Genomic DNA, 23,156 nt, shown 5'->3' with positions numbered 1-23,156 from the left:
TCAGATGGGGTCTTTATTATGCTGTGAAAACCATAAAGGCACTGGAGCTTGCCTTCTCCCTCTTTCCACCGCTAGATTGTTCCGTTTCCATGGATACTTGGCTCCAATTTCCTCTGCAAAGTGCAAATCAGAGGCTGAAGACGGGCTCTAGATCAATAGCTCTGCTCTGACGCATTTATCCATCCAGGCGCTGCGTTATATTTGTTTCATCGTCACCCATCCTGCAGGGATGCTCAGCTAGTTTACTGATTCCATATTTAAATTTTTTTATTTGAGGGGAGACCTTTTCCAGCTTTTATTGCTGACTCCTATTTCATCACGCAGCACTTCACTGTCGTACACAATCAGTGTCAGAGGTGCTGGTGAAATGAGGCACGACTGAATGGAAGGAGATTGAAGCTGTCCAACTGGAGTTTTAGTTCCCGCAGGACGCATTTAGCGTCAAGCATTGTCGCGTTTAGATCATCTAGATTCGATGAAGGCAAAACAAACACATCCTTAGCACCTTTACAGTTTTAATGGCCATGAACAAATGTCTTTCCACCACATTGTCAGCAATCCCCTGTGAAAATCCAATCCACAGCGTGAATTATTCATAGCTGCCAAGTTTTGTTGATGTAGTACATTAAGTGGCACTGTTATGAAGCTGATTTTGCTGACAGTAAAACCATGAAGGCAGATGGAGAAAGAAGCTGACTAGTGTCTTGGTGGTTTTCCAAAGGTGCTCTTTGATCTATAAAAACTTTCACACCTTCTCTCACTCCTACTGACTCTCATCTTGTATTTTGCTGCTTTGATCTATTGTTTGGACTCCTCTCTCTGCTTTTCATCTTTTTGAATATACAGAGAAGTATGTGGGCCACTTGGCATTGTAGAGTCACTGATTCGTTTAGGTTGTCGTGTATGTCGTGAGTTTCTTAAGTCTTAAGTTTTCCTCAAATGGGGGGGCATGTTGGACGGACGACACAGACTCTGAAGATGGATTACAGCCTTAACATCAGCCAGTTATTAGTGTTACATTTTAATTTCAAGCTCCTCAAAATATTTCTACAAGTGACAGTATGCTCAAAATGAATTAGTTGAATTAGAATTAATTAGTGCCGTCCGACCACGTCTGAAGGAAAAAGTGTTTTATTGCTGTCGTAGAGAGGGACGAGATGTGATTTGTTCAAATGGGGATAACAGTGCACACTTTTGGACGGCCGCGTTCAGTTTGTACACACGTAAAGTGATGGAAGTAATTGCGTTAAAAATGAAAGAATGGAGCTTGAGAGAGAAGTTCAAAGCCTGCTTACTTTCTCATCTCCACACACCTGATCAATCGCTGCGTAAAATGGGCGTGAATGCCGGTTTGGGAACGTTACAGAAATTGTCGGACGCAGCCCACACCAATTTCCATGTATGTCAGAAAGGTGTCACGAAATTCACGTGAATTACATTTCGCAGGGTGGCTGACGGTTCTGTGAACTTGAATCTGTCAGATTTAAATTGTCCCAGATAAGAAGTCAGCGCACCCAAGTGCAGCCTTCTGGGGTTTTGGTCCCAACAATCCCCGAGGAAAATTTAATTGATCAAAAGCTGATGGTTTGATTGTCTTTCAGGAGTTCAGATTCAGTCTGAATTAAACTTCAATGTCCTGTGAGATTCTGTAATCAGGACAATCTCAGATTAACCAGAGAGATAAGAAGAGGGTTCCCACAGACCTTGAAGATCCCTGAAAGCTTCTTTTAGTCCCTAAAACTTCTGAAATTTGAAAATGAATAGATGACCTTTGAAGTATTTTGGATTTTACTTATCAGCATTCAGGTCTTATATGGCACTCGGCTTGTGGTGCTCAAAGCGCCAATGTAATACATTTGGAAAAACTCAACAGCAATGTCTCTTACCAGAAATCATGACCCGGTGACTCAAGATCACCACAAGCCGAGTGCCGTATAGTCCCCTTATATTCAAAAACGGCAGACATCTCTACGGCGGATATCTCCAAAACCCTGCAACTCACACCGAAACAATCCTGATGGATAAATAACACTACAGGTGAGAGGAAAAATATGTATTTTTGATTTTGGGGTGGACTGTCCCTTTAAACCCTTGCCTTGGCTCTCTCAGGAAAGGCTGAGAGAGAGAGATCTGCAGTTTTTAAAACTGCATTATTTCACCCAAAAACCTGCCAGTTTTGAGTCCTTGAATTTCAAACTAGACCTTTTTAAAAAGAAGTCATCAAAAAGTGCTATGAATCAATTTCCAAATTAATGTTGGAAAACCTTCCTTATATGTAATGCATTTCTTCTCTGTCACTCTGTGTGTGTTTCATCAGAAAACAGCAGAAATCAAAGTGTTTCCCTCTTTGTGTTTTTGCAGCTGCCGCTCTGGGGAACCTGGTTTCAGATTTGGCAGGTCTCGGGTAAGCGGCTTTATAAACCGTCTCAGAGGGTTCATTTTTATTTTGAGGTAGACGTGTGAAGTCTATTGAAGATGGTGCAGGTTAGAACAGCTCAAGGTACTGTGTTTGCTGCATTTTTAAATTAAAATTGTGAATTAATGACCTGAGGTTTCTTTGTCTTGTTGTTTTGCCATGAATGCCGTGAATATATTTTTTGCTCCTTGTAGTTTTAAATGAAGTCCACCATCGCATTTACTTTGTTTTGTTTTTTTCTGTCTTATAATAGCTTCTATATCCTTCTTTTACACATGCATTCTCTCTTATAGTACATTTTGGTTTGTGTTTGTGTGCTTTGTCCTTTTATCCTCGGGAGAACCAGTTCGTTTTACATCTTCAACCTGAGGACATTTTTGTAAATTATTAGTTTTTGATTAGGAAGGTTAGATAAAGCAAAAACATGTTAATACAGACATGTGCTTTATCTTTACGTACTTCTGAGAACCAGCTTGAGTTTTAGACCTTCAGAGTGAGGACATTTTTTTAAAAGTGGTTTAGAATTAAGGCAAGGATTAGGATTTCATTAAATTAAGATATGCGATGGTAAATGATTGTCAATAAATGCCCACACATGTATAATGACACAAATGTGTGGATGTAGTCTTGCAGGTTATGTGGAGTCTCTGGCTTCCAAACTGGGGATGCAGGTTCCAGATCTGACGCCCAAACAGGTGGACATGTGGCAGACCAGGCTCAGCTCTCACATGGTGAGGTTTTGATACTCATTTTAATTATTTTTGGGGTATTTTATGCCTTTTTATTGGATAGCCGAAAGTAGAGAATTGACAAATGGGAATGAAAATGGACAGAGAGAGAATTTATTTTATTTGTGTGAAATGTTTAATATCTCCAGTAGCAATCAACACATGCCATTAATATCAAGTAGCCTTCAGCCATATGGGTAGGGGTGAAACTATAGGAAATTTACCAAAAAAAAGAAAAAAAAAGAAAGCTAAACTGGAGCAGGGAGGGAAGTCTGCTGCTGGTAGAGGAGGCACATCAGAGAAAACATATAATAAGGAGAATCCACAGACAAAGAAGAGGCATGGAAAGAGATCGCCATCAATGTCAGCTGTCTGCAGAAAGTGGTGGAAGATCAAGTCTTCCAAAGCGCATCTGCAGATAACAGCTTAAAAGGAAGCAGCGCCTGCAACTGATGAGCTAAAACTACCCTTTTCTGAAATATACATTTGACTCAGAAAACACATTATAGCTGTATTGTACCGTCATTCCTCAACACGTCCCAGAAGGTGTGTGTCTCCTCTGTATCACAGCCATCTTGGACCCTAACAGGCTACTCTTAACCAACTTAACAACTTAACCTCTGGAGCTCTTCTAAATTATATTATTTTTAAGTCCAAAGGAATATAGTAAACAGGTTTTATTGCAGAGTTTATGAGTAAGATAACAAGTGAAGGACTTTAACTTTCACCATGATGATATGATTTCTTCTTCTCCTGCAGGGTAAAGCCATCGGGGTGTCCATTGGCTGTATTTTGGGGATGTTCCCACTGTTTTTTCTGGGCGATGATGACGAGAAGGAGAAAGAAGCACAGCCCTGCAGTGGCATAGACTCGCACTCATCCTAACGAGCCACTACAGCTACACAACACCGTACCACCTACAGACTGGATACTGCTGATGTCAACTTGAAAACCCCCCCCCAAGTATTTACAGTTGGATGTTTCTCTGTGCTCTGGCAGTGTTCACACTTTCTTAGTCTCTAAAGCAGTTTTTGTTAACTTCACTGGCTTATGATTATATTTAGCTCCATCACAACTTCAGCTCTTTTTAGCTTCTTCTGATGCACCAAGCTGTGGTATTTTCACACTGTCTGCTGCATCAAGACATGTCGTCTGTTAATTCAGTATGTCAATTGAATGGGAGGTCTCACTCATTTAAATTCACTCATTTTAAATTTTGACGAGGGATATCAGTCATCATCGATTCTTCATTTTAATCCCATTCTTTCTGGACTCCATTATCGACCCGTTTCATAGATTGTTGTTTATTTAAAGCTGAACAGCAGCTGCTTTGGCCAAAAGTGACAAACACAAGATTCTCTCGAGTCAGCTGCTTTAAAGGCGTCATTATTAGGCAACATGTTTCCCGGTGAGGTGTGGTGTGTTTACTTCTTGTTTTACCAAGGAGATGTTTCTCTGTGACATTTTTATACGTAGTGTAACAGTAGCACAAGTAGAGAAGAGTCATAAAGTTAGCAAACTGACTCAGTAATGTCAGTTACACAGCAATATTTGTTTATTTATACATTTATAACATTGAGGTGCATCAGTGTAAATGCGCCGGGGTTCACTCAACAGCTAAGTTGCCCCAATGGTCCCTACACAAAAACACTGACAATGGGATAAAAAACAGTATGCATAGTAAAGCTGTAAAGAAAATAAGAGAGAAAAAATACACTTTAGGAAATATATCAGACCACTGTATTTTAAACAAACAGTTCAATCTGACAAGTATAAAACACTATAAACTAGTCAATCTGTAAAGTTATAAATATCCATAAATACCTATTTAAAGTTTTTTAACATCAGCTAAAATTCACACCCACTTCACGCTGTGATTGGTCAGCTGTAGGAGGTGAGAAAGGAGCCAGAGCTTGAACTTCTTTCTCTAGCTCTCTTTTTTTCATTCTTACACAACTATTTCTGTGACTCTTTATGTGAACAACCGAGTGCAACACTATGAATGTCTTCCAGGAGAGACCATATGAAAATGTGCGCCGTTATATCCATATTTAAACATCACGTCTCCCCCCTCTCTATGATGGCCGCCTTCGAGTGTGGCTGTTAGGAACAACTACTTTTTGATTTCCGACGTGGTCTGACACGTTCTGATCGAGGGAAAACCGTTGGATTGGTACAGCCCTAACGAATGCATAACCTTACTGGTGCTTTTGCCACTCTTGCCTAAAATCAGTATTTTGCATGTGTTGCCTTTTCAACCATCTAGTTTTCAAAAATTTGACCACATGTTTTGCACATCTTTTCTTTTCTGCTGTGGCTCAACAGTCCCGGGCGTTGATAACAGATCGATTCGGGACTGTTGAGCTGTGTTGAAGCTAAATTATTCTTAGAAATTAGACGATTTGGTTGTCAGTGGAAACCAATCTTGGATTTCATTAAAAATTTGGACACAGCACAAATGCCTGTTGTGAACGCTGCCTAAGTAGCTCCCAGGATGGGAAGTGCTCACCTGTCTCAACACCTTCAGACAACAGTTGTGATTTGGATTCTTCCTCTTCCCAAATATCAGCTTGAGCTGCTGATTACAACAGGGTATTACACATCTGCTTCTTTCCCACAGGCGGGGTGTGAATCCAAAAATCCAGTTTCTAATTTCACTGTTTACAAGCCACCAGTATAGAAACTTCCAGGTGAGACCGGTGGTCGTTTCCTATCCTGACAGTGGAAACACAAACCGTACATATACTGACCGACTGGAACACTATTTCACATGTTTGACAGATTGTTGTTTTTTGTTTTTTTTAACTTAATAGAAAGAACTGCACATTAATTATTTGGTTATTTTTCTTCAGCAGACACTTACATCTGACCCAAAATGAACACTATTTGTTCATTTTGGGTCAAAAACAACAAATGTTTCTCATTACTTCATCTGAAACTGAGCAGACTTTTTAGTGACAAATATACAGTCACTGCACTTGAGTTTCCGCAGTTAGGGTCTTGTGCATCTTTAAACGTTTACCAAAAAAAACCCCAAACTATGTAAATAAAAAGAAAAGAAACAGTGTCCACTGCTACCTCGATGGGAATATTTTAGGTGTTTTGCATGAAGAACTGATGTAGCTCTATAATCAGACTTTTTATTTCCATATCAGATGGTTTTTAATATGCTTCAAATTCTTCAAATGTTATGTATGGGTTGATTAACTAAGGAGGTGCTCAGTGGCAGCAGTTGCTATTTTTTGTTTTGGGCTTTACACTGATGTTTGCTTTCCAAGGTCTTTCTGTATCTCTGTGTTTTTCTGTCTGCACCATATTTTTCTTTTCTCTTTTTCACTCCTTTCTCTCTCACAGACACTTGACTTGGATCTAGCCATCTGTGTAATTAGTTTTTTAGCTTGCGTTTCATCAGACTTAAAGCTCAAGATGTTTGGGATTTGCCACACACTCCAGCTTTCAGCACATATTCAAGGTGCTTTTTGTCATTATCATGAATTCATTTGATCCTTTTCTCCTGTAGAGTCACCGGCCGCATCCAAAATCACCCCTATTGACTATTTATTTGTGTCCAAATTAGTTCAACTTACAATGATATAAAATGGTAAATCCTCACATTTTAGAAGCTGGAACTAGAGAATTTTTGCCATTTTTGGTATAAAAAATTGACTCATCGACTAAACGTTTCAGTACTGGTCTGAATTCTCCATGTAACATTTGTGTATTATATAGTGCTCTTTAAAATTTCCCACAATGCAACGAAACAAAGTAGTGTTTATGACACTTATTTCTGCCACCACACTACTACTGCTCACCATGGAGTAGGGATGTACGCTAAATTATTGGTCGATAAATGAGAAAATTAAATTATATGTGTTAAGTGTTATTGTTCTGATAATGGAATTTCATACGGTGCCTTTTTACGATTTTTACCTAATTACATGTTAAGGAGAGGCGGCCGTTAATTAGCTTACATATTTAAAGAATAAGCTAAAGTTATATTGCTACACACAAGTTTACAACAATTCAATCTATTGTTTCCTCTACAGAGAGCAAAAGGTCTCTAAACATTGGTGGTGGGGAAAATAAACTGCTCAATATAAAAAGCTAGCCGCTTGTCCTCTTCACATCTCTGCAGTTGAAGAGTAACATTATCTGTTATCATATCAGCTCTGAAGTTCCATATCAGCACAGAGTTATATGGGAAATAGTGACTGAAGGAGTGATTGAGACATGATCACTCTGTTTTCACTTAATTCTCTCCAGTAATGTCACACCTGGTTTTCACAAGAGCATATCCACTTTATTTTCTGCACAGGTCATATAATGTATGCAAGGAGAACAGAGCTATTTCCATGCCTTGAAAAGTTTGAAAATTGCCAAAAACTTGAGGGAAAATATTGTAATAATGATTGATTTTGCTGGTTTTAAATCCCGTAGATTCTAATATTTGCTGCAGGGAGGAGAAACATGAATCTTGATGGGGACACTGTGAGCTGAGCTCTCAGCACAGATCGTACCACATCCTCCAATCAAAAGGAATTAAAGGCTGGGGAAAAAAGTTTGTAAACAGCCGAGTTCAGATTGACTGGTGGCAGAAATGTCTGAACAATATTTTAATGAGTGTTTGGACTCGGCTGCAGAAGATATTTAAGTTTGTTATTGGATTAACTGTAAAATCCTCAAAGGGAATTTAGATTTTTTTATTAAATATTTTTTTTGTCTCATTGGGAGAGAGATTTCTTGTGTTAATGAGGAGAACAAGGAGCAATATACCATCTGTTTGAATCATTTGGTAAATTTGTCAATAAGGAGAAACTAATTAAGTAATAATAAATGATATGTTGTTTTTAGGATGCTGTTTGTTACCGTGGACAACCTGGACTTGTATGTTTTGTATCGTCATGTTTATATCATGTTTGTGTATTTTTTTTCTAAGAGGATGAAGGTTTTCTGCAGGCCTGAGTGGTGAGCAGATTATTTGTTTTTATTTCTCTCTACTCTGATATTTTTGCATAATTTCCTTCTCTGAAGAAAAAATGAGAAAAGAGAAGAAAGGTCTTGAAGCATATGAACAAAATTATGTAATCTCATTGATGTCAATTAAAGGAATGCTGTGTTGTGCTGCCATCTTGTGGACAGTCCTGAACAGCAGCAGCTGTTGTGCACTGATACATGTATGTACTCTAAAACCAGTGATGTCGAAGGATTGAATATACAGTACGTATGTATTTTGCAATATAATGTGCAATTTAAAATAACATAATAAATCTGGAAGTGTTTACCTCTGGCTCCGCAGGTGATGCTGTGCTCTGAAGCTCTTTGTGTCTTCTCATTCATCGCTGACAGCCGCAGTGCCGTCGAGCAAGGCAGCGAAACTCTGGTCACTCCTGATTGAGGAAGACTGAGGTTGTTCTGAGCAGCTCTAAGGTCAGATTGTGTGCATCTGTATCTTAAAGTCCCAAACTACACAGTCTCATTCAGTACAAAATGCATCTTAAAGGCTCTGAAAACACATTTTCTCAATCAGCTGCTTACTTTGAATGATGGGATCCAACAAGAACACACTTCTTTCTGCCAAAGTTAGAATGGTTTTGGTTATTTCACATTCGGGACATCTGTACTTTTTTCTCTGTGTTCCTCACTGGGTTGAAGCAGCGAGAGCTCAGTTGGAAAATGTGAAGTCTCAAAGTCTCCGCGCACCAATCAAGATTTAGCAACATTTGAACCAGAATCTGATGACAGTTGGTGGGTTTTTTTGGGTCGCAATCAATCAAATTTGTTCAACTCACACAGTCCTGATGAAGCGGTTTTGCTGAGCTTCAACATAGAGGGTAGATTAATTTTCTTCCATGAGTTTCAACTTTGTCCATTCTGAGCTCAAGCTCGGTTTGGTATGTGTAGATACCTTTTTGCCTTTTTTTGATACAGAGCAGGAAAAAACCTTGATCGTTCTCAGTTTCTCTGATCTCTGTGTTGTCGGTAATAAGTATTTGTACGTTTATTAAGGACAATCAGAATTTAATTCACTGCAATTTCGAGCTGTTGGACCAAAGTTAAACCGTAATCTGTTTTACCAATCCTAAACTCAACTAAATATTTCTTACTTCAGCCTTGTGAAATTAAATGTAATTGAAAAAATTTAACTATGATTGAAAATACAAATCAGTGGTATTGTAGACAGTAAGAAAACACAAACCACAAGTGTCCTTAGTCATCTGATGCACATTGTATGCTACAATTTTATTATTTAGCCAAAGCAGCTGTTATACATAGAAAATAGGAGACAGTTAGTATTCAGGAACTGAACATTAAACATAAGGTACAGGTTAAAAAAAATAAAATAGGTCAGCATAGTAATAATAATTAAAAACAGGTTGCCATTACTTCTAGTACCACAGACAGGACTGTGTGTGTCACAGCAGTAGATAAGTCTGATACCTTCTGGGTAATGAAGTTATTTCTTAAAGTATCCCTCTTATATGCTTAAAAATGTAATAAAACCTGTTAACGGATAAAGTGATACCCCCTTATCTGGTGATGTTTTTAGCAAGAATGCTCAAAAGTTTACGAGCAAATATGACTGAACTTACATGGAAAGGTGTTTGATCTCTTAGCTGTAACTGTTATGATGTGTTCATGGCTGGTGGGAAATTTCATTGTCTCAGTTGACAGTTAAAAAAATTTACATGTGTGTGCTGTTTTGATAAAATCAAGTAAAACAAAGGAAATGTTATTAGTATATCCGTTAAAAGTTACTTAATCACTTAAGTCATGTAAGCATCAGTCACTAATGTAGTTAAGCGGTGATGGTTACCTAATTTAAAATGTTTCCATTGTCCAGATTCTTTTTCCCCAGATGTCAGTAATTACATGGGCCTTCAGATTAACAGGCTTTACTAAATCTTTTTACCCTGTTGAGGAATATTTGACTATATTCTTGACATTATCAGCAGCTACATTTTACTAGCAAGATGTCTGTTCCATTAATAAATAATGATGTATTTTATAGAATTTTCAGGATCAGGGCAGGTCCTGCCAAAAGCAAATTGTTCATCCATGTTTCCCTGGTGTCTGATTTTAATTGTCCAACCTTTTGGCTACACACAAATGGGAAAAAAAAAACATATGAAAAAAACAGTTTTACTTTTCAGAAGGGCAATGAATTAAACGCTAAAGAGCATCATGTGCACATATTTAATTGAGAACATTTTTGGTTCTTTGTGGCATTAATACTGTACTTCCTCTTTGTCTCAAATTATTTCCCTTAATCCCTTCTACTGACTAGGTCAAGGCAGGTTATTGCTTTTTTTTTTTTCTACCATACTCCAAACTCTGTTGTTCAAGTTTTAATAATTGTCTTGGCTCAGCTGTGGGAGAAGTAGATAATGAAATCTAAGGAATAAAATCATTAATTCTAGCACTGATCCAGAATTGTAGTACCATCCCATACAGGATGACCATCTCTTGGAACTTGGACATTTCAATCACTCGGTGGCTTTCTGAATGCTGAATGCATTTCAGGATGCTGAAAATACAATCTGACCAAATGATAGGCAATCTTTGTAGTGACTTGTGGAAAAGGAATGATGTTAGGAGGGTGCAAAGGTCTCTCCCTTTTTTAAAATCAATACAAAACCAAAACGAGACCTTTCTTGGTCATATCAAATCATGTTTATTCTGCTATCAATTGCCTACCATTCAGTGTGTTTGTCTTTTCAACATTCTTACTGTAACACATTTTTAGAGCCACTGTGTGACTGAAATGTCCAATTTCTAGAAGATGGCCATCCAGGACCATGGTACTATATGTAGTATGAGTCCAGCGTCAGGGCTACGTTAATTCCAAAATTAGATATTCCCCACTTGGGGAACCAAGTCCCCAAGTGGACATTGGTGTGGAAAAGGGTATAAAATAATTTTCCAGTGTCATTTCAGTTTTTATTTTAATTCAAATTTATGTGGAGATAAAGACACAGATACCTGTGAAATGCACATTCTGAAACAATTTCAGAAATACAACACCGCAGGGAGATTCAAATTCAATAAAGCAAGAAACCTAGGGCAGCTTTTAGCATTATACTGTAGGAAATTTGGCAACTTGACTCAAGTTAAAGGCTAAACATTAAAAGGGCAAAAACACACTGACAGCTGCTGTTACAGCTCAGGGACAAAAATGGCCACCACACACACACACACACTGAGGACTGGACAAGTGATGGTTGATCTAACTATCTAGAATGACATGATTTTTCAGAAAATGTTTGACATAAATAAGGAAATTATTTTCTGGATTTTTCTGTTACTAATGGATGTGTTTCCTAATAATCACTCTTCTAATCCTCAGCGTGTGTTAGCGTCACTCAGATCTTGATTAACATACACAGTTATTGAGTCCTCACAGGCTCGAACATTCAGCTTCATACGCTTGTTATCGCATCAGCTACACGATTGTACTTGTTAACCTGCACTGGAAAATGAACAGAGTGAAAAACAGACAGGCTTTAGTCATCATACAGGGTGTCAAACTGCTGTCACAAAATATGAAACATTAATGATCCCTGTAAGGAAACAGATTAGATGATGGGCGGCATCTAAAATGCATTGTGGTGCAGTAGAGGCAGACCAACTGAGGAAAAACATTAGTTCCAGTAGAAAAAAAAGCAGACTATTAAATCTCTTGTTCAACTAAAAAAAAAAGACATGCATATTAAATATTTGTTAATGTTTTATACGCTCAACAGGACAGTTTGGAGTTTAGAAATGTGTAAAGCCACAAATAAAATGGATGAAAACATTTAAATGAATAAATATATAAATAATTTGACTTGTGATGACACTATCAGAATATTTAGTAGCAACAGGGAAGTTTCATCTATTTCCACTTGTTTCGCTAATTATCCGCTAACACAAGTTAGATTTTTAACTCATCCGGCTATTCGACATTTAGTAATTACAAGCTATTACAGGTTTATATATTTGTTGCAGTTGTACATGAATATCCGTGCACAGCAGGGTATGCTTGTGTTCTGTTGTAACCACCTGTTTAACCACACGTAACAGAGGATTTTCAGTTGGATCAAAAATGTATCCGCCTCATCTGGCACCATAATGGAGGTCTATGTAGTGGAGATTTGGATGTCCGCTAGCTGAAACACCTTGTTGTGATGTGAAATGTTCAGTAACGCTGTCAAACAAAGAAGTCAGCTAAATATCAGTATTTTGTTTAAATTTGTCCAAGTTGAACACTAGCTAATGTGCAATTCTTAGCAGAAGCTAGCACTGTAGCATAAGAACAAATCTAATATGTCAGACTTCTTTGTTTGACAGCTAAATATCAGTATTTTGTTTAAATTCATCTAACAATTAACTAGCTAACAAAATATGAAAACATCAAACTTAAAAAATTAAGTCTTTGTTTACATAGTGGAGATTTAGCTCTCCAAATGCTAGCTGAAATATCTTGCTGTAAAGTGTCTGTAGAAATGTTCAGTAGCTTTCTCAAACTAACTCACTGAAAAGTCTGATAAACTAGACTTGTTCTTGTGCTACAGTGCAAGGTTCTCCTAAGAGCTGTGCATTAGCTAGTGTCCAAATTAATTTATTTAGCTAACAATTAGCTAGCTAACAGTTAAATTCTTTGAATTCTGTTAAGACAACTAAACTGTACGTTGTAATCAGCTGTAATCATACTAGAGAGCTAAAGAACCTCCAACATGGCTGCCACAGGGTGTGTTAAACCACCTGAAAATCACTCTATACACTGGACAGTTGGTGTTTGATGGCTAGTAAGCACAGACAGTTTAGGACTAAAGCAAGCTAGATTCCTGACCAGTTCATACTATAGACCTGTTCTTTTTTCAAATGTACACTTTATAGTGGTGCCTCTGGGTCATTTTCCATTTATGTATTGGGACAGTGAACTAACAGTCTCTGGATTTTCATTTTAGTAGGGCTAATACTAAAAACTAGTCTCATTGATTAATCTGCCATTTATTTTCTCAATCATTAGGTCTAGGAAATGTCAGAAAATTACTATCACATAAGACAGAGAACAGCAGCAAACCCTCACATTTGAGAAGCTGTAACCACACAATGCTTCATACAATAGAATAATACAATTCAGGTAACTGCAGCACACTGTCCCGATACTGAAGCTTTGACTCGTCCACAACCGTTTACATCTGTGCCAACTAAATCCAACCCACCATCAGCACACTGGCTTCACTACAACAGACCAATACACTAATCCACATTACTCCAATTACTATAGCTAAGTAGTAACACGGAACCTGTAGTAACAACCTCTATTACTACCATGGACTTGGAAGTGTATGCTAACACTCAGTGTACAGTTGCTATATAGTTGGTAGATTAGCAACATGTTAAAAGTTGAACAATGAACAGGGACAGAGGAGTTGGTGAACCTGGAGGCCATCAAAGTTGCAGATTATATCTGTCTGCAAGAATACTTAATAAGTTATAATAGCTATACTGAGTTTTCATTAAAAAAAATAATCAAAAAACAAAAGATGCAATAAAAAAAAAAGAATTACAAAAAGAACAAATAAATACTGACCCACTATCAAACAGTCCCTATCTTAATATCTTTGATGTTCAGCTTAGAGAATCAAAGACAGGACATTGTTTTGTACAGCTAACAGCAGACTTAATCTAGCAAGTTGTAGGCATCCACAGTTCCTGATCCGCTACTGTTGACACTGTTAATATCCACTGCTGGGATATTACGGGCTTAACTGTGTTATAAATCTAATATAAAAGCCAAAATGATTGTTTATAGTGGGGCAAACTTTTAAGAGCATGCAGGTCAATCTACTGTATGTGGTATTAATAACTAACTAAAAATCTTTAATTGCGACTGGTTACACAGCACTCTTCAATATGATACCCTACATATACAAACTCTCAGTTTGTGTAAAAACTCAATTTTACTATGTTTTTACAGAAAAAAAAATCCAGCATAATTTCAATTAAATAGAGAATATTTAAGTTAAAGTCAGCACACAGGCTTTTGGCACCTTTTTAGTGGAAATGGGACACTACGGGGATGTAAAAGGAGCATATGACAAACAAAATGTACAAACACATCAAAATATAAATATGTACATACAAATAATGATTTGATCTTTTGAAAATACTCCATTATTCCTTCCAGCTCACTGTCATCTCTTCCAGAATTTCCCCCTACATCATCTACTGTCTTATTCCCAATACTACACGCTTGAACATTTTCTTAATGTTTCATTTAGGTTGTTTTTGCTACAAGAATGACCTTGTACAACTTACTCGTGTTCAACAAGGAAGTGTTTTCACATCTTTTCTCTTTATACTGAAGTTGCCCAGGGGAAATGATCTCGGATCAGCATCGGTGTTCCCAGTAGTAACCTCAGAGGAGAACTTAACTGGAGTTAGTCAAGTGCAACACTGACAGTTTTCAACTTGTAAGAGGCTTCAGGTTTCTTTTTATAGGGGGAAGTGCTTCAGTCAGTTTCACAAGCAACAAAATGCAGCACTGTGGGGAAATTCACAACAAGTCCACTTTCCTGTTGATACTTTATGAAAGGTATACATTCTTGTTGTATAAATTATACATTTTCTAACTATGTACATACAGGCTGTGATACCCAAAACTCTGAGCTACGTCACTCCTCACAGCCAGCTTTGTTTGTCCTCACAAACTCTTCTCAAAACCACAAATAGAGGGGTTGTCGTCCCTTATTTAAACATTTTCTCTTTGGCCAAAAGGTGATGGTGGCAAGTTTAACTTTTTTTAAAACAAAATTTGGCATTTTTGTAATAAACGCACCGCACCGTGATCAAATATCCCTTCAAAGTTTTGTTTTAAAAAATTCAAAACTGATCCTTGATCAGAGTCTCCAGGCAACTTCCTCCTATCCTCGGCATCCATTTGATGTCATAGCTCCCATTTGTGTTTACTTAGTAATAACCATTTTGTGTCCCTTCAAGAGCATGTTTGCTGAAATTCAGCCAGGGACACAAAATGGCTCAAGTCAAACCAACCCTTCTAGTCTCAGTTAAAACTTGGTGCTGATCGATCATTGGTCGTTGTCCTCTTGAGCCTGACACCTCGTCGGATAGCCACCAGAAAGTCCTCCACCTCGCTACATTCTGTCTCCTCCAGGAGCTCCGGAAGAGGCCGGCGCTCCCACTCCGACACCCGACTGCTGGGCTGCGGTGGTGGGGTGGGAGGATCTGACCCCTCGCCCAGGTGCTGGTTCTCCCAGGGGCCAGACCTCGGTGACAACGGCCCGCTGCTGCCTGGTGACGACAGGGTGGTCGGGGGGCTGAGCGGGGTTCGTGGTGCGTTGCTGCCCTCCGATGCTGTCCTGCTGGGGAAACCGGGATGTTCAGGCACAGTGGGGGTCTTGACTGGGATCATGGGGGGCTTGATGGGGATGGGGCCCAAGCTAAGGCCCCCAGAGGGCCGCCGCAGGTTGGGTTTGGAGGACGGTGTCCGTCGAATGGTGGCGACTCCTGGGGTGATTATGGCAGAGGGGTTGGAGGGCAGCCCAGCAGTGGAGGCAGGGCGTTTGGACTGGAACATGCGGCGGTAGGACTGACTGATGTCACTGTTTCTGGGGATGGTGGAGGATTTATCAAAGTCTGATGACTGCTGCTGCTCGCCTTCCTGATCCGCTCCCACAGAGTAGTAGTCACAGTCTGATACTATGGGGAACAGAAAACTATTTTATCACACTACTCTTCAGTATTCTCAAGTTCAGCACAACAACACATCGAATGGCGTGTTTACAGGAGGCGTCTCAGCCGTGTTTTTGAGTCGTCCGCATCTGACAGAACAGATGCGCTTCTATATAAATCAATTCAGCTGTCTACACAGGCCACTTATTGGCCCGAAGCGTTTTTTGTTGTTGTTACTATCTTCTGTTTTCTGCGCGTAACTACAGTAAATAGTTGTTGGGCTCTGAGCATTGCCAAAACGCAGGTGATCTAAACTCAATACTGTGCCTGAATGCATCATGTGTAGACTGAAGCTGCTGCTGCTCTGCTAACGTGTTGCTCACACTTCTGTGTGGACATGGCGTAAGAGGATATTGGACCTGTTTTTCACAGTGGAAAGTGCCCTTTTCTGATTTGTTCCGATGGATTTGGTGCACTGCTCTATGAAGTGTGTGTGTGTGTGTGTGTGTGTGTGTGCGCACCTTGTGAGGGGATGGTGTCCTCCGAGCAGCAGGGTGTGTTGGTCTGGCTGCTGTAGCCGCTGGAGCCCTGCAGTGAGTCTCTGCTGGAGCCGTGGATGTCCAGCTGGAGGCCTCGGGCCAGAGCTCTGGCCAACTCCTCATGGGCCTCCCTGTCTTCCTGCTGGGGTCAACAAGCGCGCGCGCACACACACACGTATTGACATTATTAGTTTGTTTTGTTTTTCTTTGATTTACAGATTTGACAGCACAAAGACACCTGAAAGGTCACTGCACTATTAGTTCACTATTTGTTTTGAATCTCTTACCATCAGATCTGACAAATTACCAAAAGTAAGCTCTGTCCAATCAAAAAGCTGCCAGTAAGTCATATGACTTGTTTTGCTTTCAGTTGGTCAATGCGCACTGAAATTAGCCAAATACAAAATCTAAAATTTTTGAAAACACCATCTGACCTTGGGTGATGTCACAGAGTGGCTTCCTTTAACCCCTTGTGGTTCCTCCCCTGGTGTGGTGATGTCAGCGCCCTGGTGGCTGCTGGGATCTGTAGTCTCTCTCCTGTCCTTGCTCCTCTTCAGGGTGTTGACCATTGACTGCTCATATGGACCTGGTTTGGCCCAGTCCTACACAGACAAACATGATCCAGAACAATTCCACTTTGCTGCTTTTTTCTGTTACATATCACATGAAATTTAATCACTTTGGGGTTTTTTGACTGTTTGTCATTTTTGGGTTTTGTAACTTTTGATGATGTCATTAATCTTAACATTTTAAAGACTAAATGATAAAACACTGTAGTCGATGGATTAACACAGCACTGATAAATTAAGGTTGTTGTGGAAAACCTAGCATTTTGGAGATGCAAGGTTTTCATTACTGATTAATTATTGATTGTTTTTGACAATGATTGGATTCATTATTTTAGAAAATTAAAAAAATTTGACAAATGCATATTCCCCAAATGGTACAGTATTGCCCAATTTTGATTTTAGGAATTCATCCTGCCTAACTAGCAGCATATGTTTAAGTATTTATTTTATAACATTATGAGCAACAAAAGTAAGTATACTGCAGCCAGCAAATATTTGGGATTTTTTACATAACAATAAATGTTTCACATAAAGACCGCATGTCTGTCAAAACCTGGTTTTAAAAAGCAGCAGCTTTAATCTGAAATGCAGCCAAAATCTGACCACAAAATTACAAAAATAAGTTTAGAAAATTATGAATTTAGACAAAAATTAAAACCTGAGTTATTATAGTAGAGAGCTGGCTGATGGATAAGCAAGGGTTTCTGTAAAGTGGCTGCAGTGTTTTAAGGTCTGCTTGTAAATTTTGAAGCTGATGAGTGAATTAGATTAGCAGACTAATCACTAACAATCCTTTTTAGTGTTTGTTTTCAAAGTGAGCAAAGAAAGAAAATACAATTCGAACGAAAGACACAAACATAATCAAGACATAGGAAAAAAGAGTGGAAGATGAAAGAAGGATCAAAAGAAGTGGAGGAGGAGGACATCGGGGAGAATGAGGATCAAACCTTCCAGGACGGGACTCTGGATGATGGGATCATTCCGAGCCCTGAGGGGCTGAGAGGCAGGAACTCTCCTGATTGGCTGGAGCCTGACCGAGACCACGGCCACGTGGGAGAAACAGACGAATAGGAGGGCGAGGAGATGGGAGAGGTGGAGGAGGAGTAGGTGAAGTATGGAGGGTGGAGGTGGGTGTCCTGGGCCTGCAGTACCACTCCGTGCAGACAGAGGGCAGCGTGATGGTCAAAACCATTTGACAACTAAAGGTGAGTGGATGAGGGAGAGGCAGAAAAACAATTCAAAAATTAAAGATGATGGTTATGATGTGAAAACATAATGCACAGGAGTGGAGGTGCTACACGTAGCAGGAGGAGCTCAGCAATCTTTTACAATAAAAATGTCTTTTCAGTTTCTTATTTGTGTAAATGTTTATTTTATGTCAGCCTCTGTTAGGGTTGGGTTCCAGTAAACCTGGTGTTGTATCCAAGTGTTTCCCCATCTATTTGTGTTTCCTCTTACCTTTACCTGAGCCCAAAAGTATCCCTTACCCCAACCAGTTATCTCTGTGACGCCTAATCAAGACCTAAGCCTTAACCCTGATGGTGCGAGAAACACTGAAGGAGAAGGAAACACTAACACAAGACCAGTTCCAGGTTGGCAAAAAAAGTTTTGATGCAAACAAATCTCTTATTGAACCTTTAATCTCTCCTTGTTTTGTTTTTTTTTAATTAGCAAAGAGTAACGTAGAAAACATTTAGGTGGCAGCTTCTCATTTTTAGCCGGTTGCCTTCGCTGAGAGAGAGAGAAAAGAAACATCACTCTGTAACAGCATGATTGCGAGTGGACTGAATGTTTTTGTAGTTCAACAAGAGCAACAGAGTGGTGAGTCTTTTCTAGAGAAATGATCTACAACAGCTGATCATGTCTTCCAGTTAAACTTTCATGAATCAATATTTTAAGCTTATCAACGTAATAGTTCTTTGCATTGAGCCCTCCAGTATTTGGAGCAAGTAGCTGGTGAAAAATAAAGTTTAAAAGTAAGTAGACTAGATGTGTTATTCCACAAATACATTATAAACATTTTATATTTTCTGCTGCCACAGGAAACTACAATGCTTCTGCCCTCTCAGCCAACAAAAGGTGATTAAAGATCTTTGAGTTTTAATTATTGATACCTGTAGTTCCTTGCAAATGTTGAACGCTGAATCTCATTATTAGGGCTGTCCTGATCCCATATTTACCTAACTGTTGATTAAATATGTATTTGACACATTGAAATAACAGCTAGATACTTGTCTGACACACCTTGTTTTTCACAAGCTACTCGATCCAAACACTGACGGTCCTGGTTCTAAACTATGAAGTTGATCAGCCGTGCACGTTGACATGCTGCACTGTAAAGCCCCACTGTCAAAGAGCAGCAGCTTTGCAACACTAGCAGGCTGAGGTGTAAACACAGTAAAGAAAAGATCGGACCAATACTGATCCATTAAAATCTGCCCCGATTACGGTCCGTAAGATCGGCTCAGGACAACTCCACCAATTAGATTTGATAAGGGATTTAAAATGGATTAAGATTCAACAAGTGGATCTGATAAAATGGCATCGAACCCCAACCCTGCCTTTCATCATTTTACACTGAATGGAAATTGCTTAATTGCTTTACAGCAATTAAAACTGGAAGACTGTTTCTTCCATTATACCAAGCAATCAACATCATTCTGACAACGAAACACTGATTCTTAAAAGCTCCATGTGGCACCTTCAAACACAAAATAACAACAGCAGACCAGAGCGTGTGATGCTGGTTCCACTGACCCAAAAACCTTAGAGAGTGTTGTAGATGTTCACCTGTTGTAGCCCAGAGTGGGGCTCGCTGTGTGAGGGTGAGGAAGAGGAAGGCTCCTCATTGACAGACTGAGAAGGTGAAGGAGAGACACACGACTGCAGCAGAGCCATGCAGAACAAACACACACACACACACACACACACACACACACACACAAAGAGTAAGCAAGTTGCAGGATGCAAGAAAACAGACAAAGATAGAAAAGCAGAAGAAGTGTGACACAGGTTAGTAATAAAAACAGAATCCCAGTGTAAATAAGAGCAGCAGTGTTAGCCAAGCAGAAGAATTGGCAAGTATAAGCGTGAACTACAAACAACAGAACAAGCAGCTGTTGCAGCACAAAGAAGAAGTGATAAATGAAGCAGAAGCAGGTTCAGCAGGTGGAATGAGAAGCTAAAGGCTGTGATAGCTGGACAGAATATAAGAGGTTGTTTCCAAAATGCTCTACATCAAAAACAATATACAGAATATGCAGTCTGTAACAGTATTATCATTCAGTCAAACACATTCTCAAGCTTTAGCATGTGAAGTAAGTATTTCACAAGAGTTTAAGAATATCTCAAAGTAGTGAGTAGATTTACATTTATATTTACATGCTGAACTTAACACAGTGATGTTATGGGGACTCATCTCCTATTTGTGGACAAACAGCTGGTTCCCACAAGATACGTTTTAGGGTGAGGGTTAGACTGAGATTTTGGTTAAGTTTAGTGTTGGAGTTGGGCATGTAGTGGATATGGTTATGGTAAATCTCCTGAACACAAGTTATTGCAAAGTCCTTTGAAGTGACAACATGTGACGTGTGTGTGTGCACATGATCTTGTGCTTCTATGTGAGGACTAATTTTAGACCTGGAAAGTGAGGACATGCTGTCAGGTGCCCCCTTCTTCAAATGGCTGTTTGAGGATTAAGGTTTTAGGATTGAGGTCTGGGTTGGGGAATGCATTATGTCCTCACAAGCATGTAAGTTACCTAAACTTGTGTGATCCTTTACAGGATTCTCTCACAACCTGAACCCTGAATTTCTTTAATCCAGCTTTGCAGTCATGGAAAAGTCCTGGAAAATTACAAATTTAACCCAAAAGTCCTGAAAACAATGAGCTGTCCTTGGACTTTTGTCCTGGGTTGTTACGTCTGTTTTACAAGCTCCCAAAATGTATTTTAGTCTGATGTCTTTGCAGTGGTTGGCAGCTAAAACTTGGGCTCTGTTTTAGTGACAAGGTAAAATTAATAGAAGGCTTGTAACACTTTGAGCATCTGAGAACCGTGAAAGCTCTTGACTGTCCCCTTGTATGTACACCTCACCTGTGTATGGCTAATTTCTCATAATGTATGAAATAGTTAGCAGAAACAAACCTAAATTAGACTTTTCAATAAATATCTTACTCTTGTAACTGAAATCCCCTCCCTATATTTTATTTTAAATTTGGGTTAGAGCTGCAACAATTAGTGGATTGCCAGAAAATTAATCAGCAACTATTTTGATAATTGATTAATCGTTTCTTTCATTATTTTAAAGCAAAAATGCCGTTTTCTGGTTCTAACTTCTCCAATGTGAGAATGTGCTGCTTTTCTTTGTTTTATATCATTGTAAACTAAATATCTTTGGGTTTTGGACTGTTGGTCTGACCAAAAGAAAAGACTGCGGGAAACTGAGATGGACATTTTTCAGTATTTTCTGACATTTTATAAACAAAACGATTAATTAAAAAAGTAATCGGCAGATTAATCGATACTGAAAATAATTGTTAGTTGCAGCCCTAATTTGGGTGATCCTGTGTTTTCTCCCTGTGTCCCCACTCTGCTCGTGAACCGCAGCTTAGGAAACCCTGGAGGGATTAAGCGAGCATGCCGTCTGGCTGCATGAGACCCTGTGGCAGCCGGGGTGACTCAGCAAACACGCACACACAGCAGCTAAGAGCTAATGAACGCACGGTATCCTAGCAACCTGGAGGGATTGTCTGATCTCAGTGGTGGAAGAAGAGTGGATCAGAATAATGTGGAGAGGACAGAGTGTGTGTGCATTTTTATACCCTTATTTCCAAGTGTCTCCGCTTGTCTCAGTCAGACAATAACTTCAAAAATATTCAACCACAGGTTTTTCAGTGTTTTTCCTCTTTTCAGTTTTCCATCCCTGCACATGCTCCTTACCTGTGAGGTTTCCGGAGGCATGGGTGAAGGGGATTTGGACTGAAAGGCGTCCTGCGAGATGAAGCCAGAGTCGTGGGAGGAGACTGAGGAGAGGCGGGCCGGCGTCTGCTGGGGGAGCACCGAGGAGGAGGAGGAGGAGGAGGCGCGGTAACGGAAATGAGAGGTGGGGGAGTGGCAGTGTGAGCCGCTGGAGCGAGAGTCGCTGCTGTTCACACTGTTCAGGCTGCTGTAGGACGGAGAGAGAGGAGGAGGAGAAATGTGAGAAAGAAAAATGTCACAAGAAAACATTGGAATGTTATTCCGTATGGTCAGTTCACGCATTACAAAAATCACACAAAACATATTCTCACTAACCCGTAGCGCTGTCTAGACATGCAGATGGTTTTTGTTTCATTTGTTAGGGTTTGGAGATATCAGTCTCTGAGATGTCACCCCAATACAATTGAGGTGAATGGAATTTAATTTGTGGTGCTCACAGCATTGAAAAAAATACATCTCTTCCAGAAACAATGTCCTAGTTACTCCGGATAATCCACAGAACACATTGTTTTTGTTTGGACTATTTCATCAGTAGAAATTGTCCACCACAGGGTTTTATCCAGGATTATCCAGAGAAACTAAGACATTGTTTATTAAAAGTGGTCATTATTTAGTGTTTTAAACCGTTAAAATGATGTTTTTCTATAATTTGGATGAACTGACCCTTTAACACTGTGACACAGCAACTTACACTCACACATCATACACTATAAACGCTACTCAGCTTTACAGTCAACAAATCTAATGCTCAAATTACACTTCAGTTTGAACAATGCCTGACATTAAATCTACTAAAAATACCCAAGTGATGAATGGTTAGACTCCGTTTGGAGTGCAAAGTTGCCTTTATTAACGTTAGCTGACGTGTTAGCCAAGTTTTGTTGGCATCTTTAATAAGCATATCGGTGCCAACTGTTTCGGCAAGGGTCCCTCCCAAATTAGTTTGGAGAATTTAAACCTTCTGCAATTTGACAATATCTGCCAAACAGCACAATGTGTCTGCAAAATAAAGACCTTTACCTTAATGAGGACAGTCTAAAGTTATATAAGGTTTCTACCAAAGAATACGTAAACAGACCAAAGAATCTGACCAAACATGCAGTGCCAACTTTAAAACTCGACAGTTTTTGATGCTCTATAATACAGACACATTTCAGTTGGTACTGAAAAAGTATTGAGGTTTAATCTCCCAGCCTTAATCTATGTTCCTCCCACCAGGTTCTCTGGTTTTTCATTTGCAGCCTGAAA

At 39.4% G+C, this 23,156-nt stretch overlaps 2 protein-coding genes across 5 annotated transcripts in view; one reads left to right on the top strand and one right to left on the bottom strand.

Annotated features, from left to right (window-relative positions):
• tmem65 (transmembrane protein 65) overlaps positions 1-8,425 on the top strand; it is a 35,485-nt gene extending 27,060 nt beyond the window's left edge. The window contains exons 5-7 of the mRNA XM_044170817.1: positions 2,362-2,404; positions 3,042-3,147; positions 3,904-8,425. Coding sequence (XP_044026752.1) covers positions 2,362-2,404; positions 3,042-3,147; positions 3,904-4,029 — 275 coding nt within the window. The 3' untranslated portion in view covers positions 4,030-8,425. The remainder of the gene's footprint in view (positions 1-2,361; positions 2,405-3,041; positions 3,148-3,903) is intronic.
• A 925-nt stretch (positions 8,426-9,350) lies between these two features.
• Positions 9,351-23,156, bottom strand: part of LOC122863932 (protein MTSS 1-like) — a 69,253-nt gene continuing 55,447 nt past the window's right edge. Inside the window, exons 11-15 of one of the 4 annotated variants that reach the window (XM_044170815.1) lie at positions 21,870-22,095; positions 19,721-19,813; positions 16,796-16,963; positions 16,344-16,503; positions 9,351-15,849 (exon numbers count right to left, since the gene is read on the bottom strand). In XM_044170815.1, coding sequence (XP_044026750.1) covers positions 15,194-15,849; positions 16,344-16,503; positions 16,796-16,963; positions 19,721-19,813; positions 21,870-22,095 — 1,303 coding nt within the window. In that variant the 3' untranslated portion in view covers positions 9,351-15,193. Of the gene's footprint in view, positions 15,850-16,343; positions 16,504-16,795; positions 16,964-17,877; positions 18,130-19,720; positions 19,814-21,869; positions 22,096-23,156 lie in introns of all 4 variants that reach the window. The other 3 variants (XM_044170813.1, XM_044170814.1, XM_044170816.1) reach the window with 3 other exon arrangements.

This window comes from Siniperca chuatsi, linkage group LG17 (assembly GCF_020085105.1).
Source record: "Siniperca chuatsi isolate FFG_IHB_CAS linkage group LG17, ASM2008510v1, whole genome shotgun sequence".
Taxonomy (NCBI): Eukaryota; Metazoa; Chordata; class Actinopteri; order Centrarchiformes; family Sinipercidae; genus Siniperca; species Siniperca chuatsi.
Note: the sequence above shows the minus strand (reverse complement) of the source record. Positions and strands in the feature narration are given on the sequence as shown.